The 2,711-nt window shown below is 52.9% G+C and overlaps 1 protein-coding gene across 1 annotated transcript; it reads left to right on the top strand.

Moving 5' to 3' along the window:
* Positions 1–1,501: 1,501 nt before the first annotated feature.
* On the top strand, positions 1,502–2,490 carry H257_18040 (hypothetical protein; the record flags this gene model as incomplete). Its single annotated transcript, XM_009847049.1, has 3 exons — positions 1,502–1,862; positions 2,046–2,315; positions 2,410–2,490. Coding segments are annotated over 3 exons (711 nt in total), but the record flags the coding sequence as incomplete, so codon positions are not given.
* Positions 2,491–2,711: the final 221 nt, after the last annotated feature.

Here is a 2,711-nt window from a genome sequence, read left to right on the forward strand (position 1 = left end):
CGACCACGTGGACAACCAGATCGAAGCGTCTGAACGTTACATGGACGAACCAGTAAAGGCGTACGCAATTCGACTCCAGACGATCTTGGACGAAGTGGACTTCCCAGCTAGTAAAGGGGTTGCCATGTTCAAACGCGGAGTCCGACACGCCCGTGCAGAATCTTGTCTCGAACACACCGACCGCGAACTCAACTCGATCGCCGACTGTATGAAACTCCTTCGCGCGTGAAGTTCGTCTGGACGAAATAACTGGCAAGCCCCAGACGTACGCCAATCCTCGATCCAACTCCTCGACCTCTACGTAGGCGTCGTCTCGTACAACTGCGAGTGAACGTTCAACTCCTCCGGCGTCGCCTCGTCTGTCACGCCGCGGATCCCATGTCGAGTTTGAAGACCAAGCGGCGATGCGACAACTTCTCGAACTCATGACGACGAACCATGTCCAACAACAAAAGGCGTTCGTCGCGTTGATCGAGCGTTCGAACCAAGTCCAGCAAGGGTTTGTCGACGCCTTGAGTCGTCAAACTCAGCCTAATTATGCTGCCCCGATCCAACCGACGCAACCATACGGCTTCGCCTATCAACAAGCGGCTCCAGTCCAGCCCGCGACTTTGTCTTTTGGACAGCCGTATCAACAACCATATGCTCCTACAGTTTGTAATACCATTGCACCTTCCGGCCATGCGGCCGTTCCACCGAACCTGACACCGACACAGAATCAAATGACCGGTGCCGGACGTACTCGTGTTGGCCATACCCCAGTGGTGATCTCGTCCAAGCCCGACGAAATGACGGTCAGCGGCCAAAACGTCTGTGGTCGTTGTGATCGTCGTGGACATGGCGCCAGCGAATGCTCTCGACGGACTATGCGCTGCAACTCTTGCGGCCAGACGGGACACTACCCAGGAGAACATGTCAAGCTCTGCCAAGTGCCCATCCAAGCCCGCAAATCAAGCCTGAGGCTTTGGCGCTGAGATGAACCTTACGGAAACAGGTTTCGTCTCGGCTTGCCACACTCAGCACGCTCCTTATGTACCTGAGAACAATGCATCTTCCTTTTCTTGTTCGATCCCAATTGTTACGACGGAGGAAGGACTCGCGTCTTTTATCCATCCTTCAATCTTGGACTCGACTCGAATGCCGCATCTCTCTACGCACACTCATGTTTCACGACGATGGCCCCCGCCGATGGACTCTGTTCGTCTGACCAAGCTTGAGTCAAACTCTTCTCCTACGCACTCAAGACCCACGCCGACGAACCACGTTTGTCTGGCCAAGTCTGTTTGTGACGAGTCTACGGCTCCTATTCAAGCACCATCACTCGACTCGACGTTTGCTTCATCGACTTCTCGCAACCAGATTCGCAAAAGCGCGGACGACCAACCTGCAAGTCCAGTCTTCTCGGACGCTGAGGTCAACGACTTCTTTCGTCGTGCCCTGAAATACCCGAGGAGGAATATCCCAAGGAAATCGAGGATCGACTTTACCCGATTACTACAGCATGCAAACTGATCGCATCCGCGAACGTCGCAAGAACCCTGCACAGGACGAGATACTCAAAACTCTCAACCTCCTTCCGTCGGATGCCCACCTACTTCTGGCCCCGGCAGACATCGAGGACGAAGCCAAATGGTATGCCTGGTTCGCATACACGCTCAATAAGTGTGGCGAGGCCAAACGCGCGAATCGCGACTTCAACATATCTGATGCTGTCGCTCACATACAATGGGTCGACCCTAATCCTTACGACGTGCTATGTGAGGCCGAAGACGAGTTTGACGACTCGCCTTGCCCTGGACTATACGCGGTGCCTGATAACTCACCTTCGCCAACGATGCCAAAGGCTTCAACACCACTGACACGTACATCGACTAATTGGACGACTCAGATCTCACGTCCAACAATCTCATCCAAACCATCTATTGCTTCCTGGAACGAACTACCACTTGACTACCCACCGGACAAGTCCTCCCAGTCTAGTGTGGCTCGCCAACGCATTCATTTACAGGGGACGCGAAACTACCATCGTCGCTCGTCAAAACTAGACCCGACCAATTGTGACGACCTGTTCAACGACTGTGCACCTACGTCTCGCCTTGTCGCGCGCATCGCTGTGTCTGACACGCGGACACAGACGGCGACGAACCCTTTCGTCAAAGCGTACATCGACCGAGTACAGGCAACAGTTCTCATTGACACTGGAGCAACCAGTAGTTTCATCAGTGCGTCATTTTGGCGTCGTCTCGGCCAGCCCCCACTCAAACAACCTCGCCTGGGCTTTGTCACTGCAGACAACTCGAATCTCGACATTTTGGGTCGAGCAAAATTCTCATTTCACCTCGCTGGCGCCAATGTGTCATTTCCCTTTTGTGTCATTTCCCTTTTGTGTCATGTCTACGTCGCTGGCAGATTGCATCGTCGGCCTCGACTTGCTCCGTTACTTGAGGGCTATTATCAACCTCAAGGACAATACCCTGACACTGTCAGACGGTCAGTGAATTCTGAGACCCCGTTTTTATCACACACTAAATAACGAAATACACACAAACTTTCACGAAAACCACATAGAAAACACATGGGCTTCCAGCACCAGTATTCGTTGGGGATGATCCCAAGGGAGTATTATCATGTGTTTGTTTACGATACTGGCGTGTCATCAGGTACCCGTATGGTCAGTCACACACATGGTTAATTGAGTTTTGGGGCTCTGA

This window comes from Aphanomyces astaci (genome assembly GCF_000520075.1).
Source record: "Aphanomyces astaci strain APO3 unplaced genomic scaffold supercont1.132, whole genome shotgun sequence".
NCBI classification, from domain to species: domain Eukaryota; phylum Oomycota; class Saprolegniomycetes; order Saprolegniales; family Verrucalvaceae; genus Aphanomyces; species Aphanomyces astaci.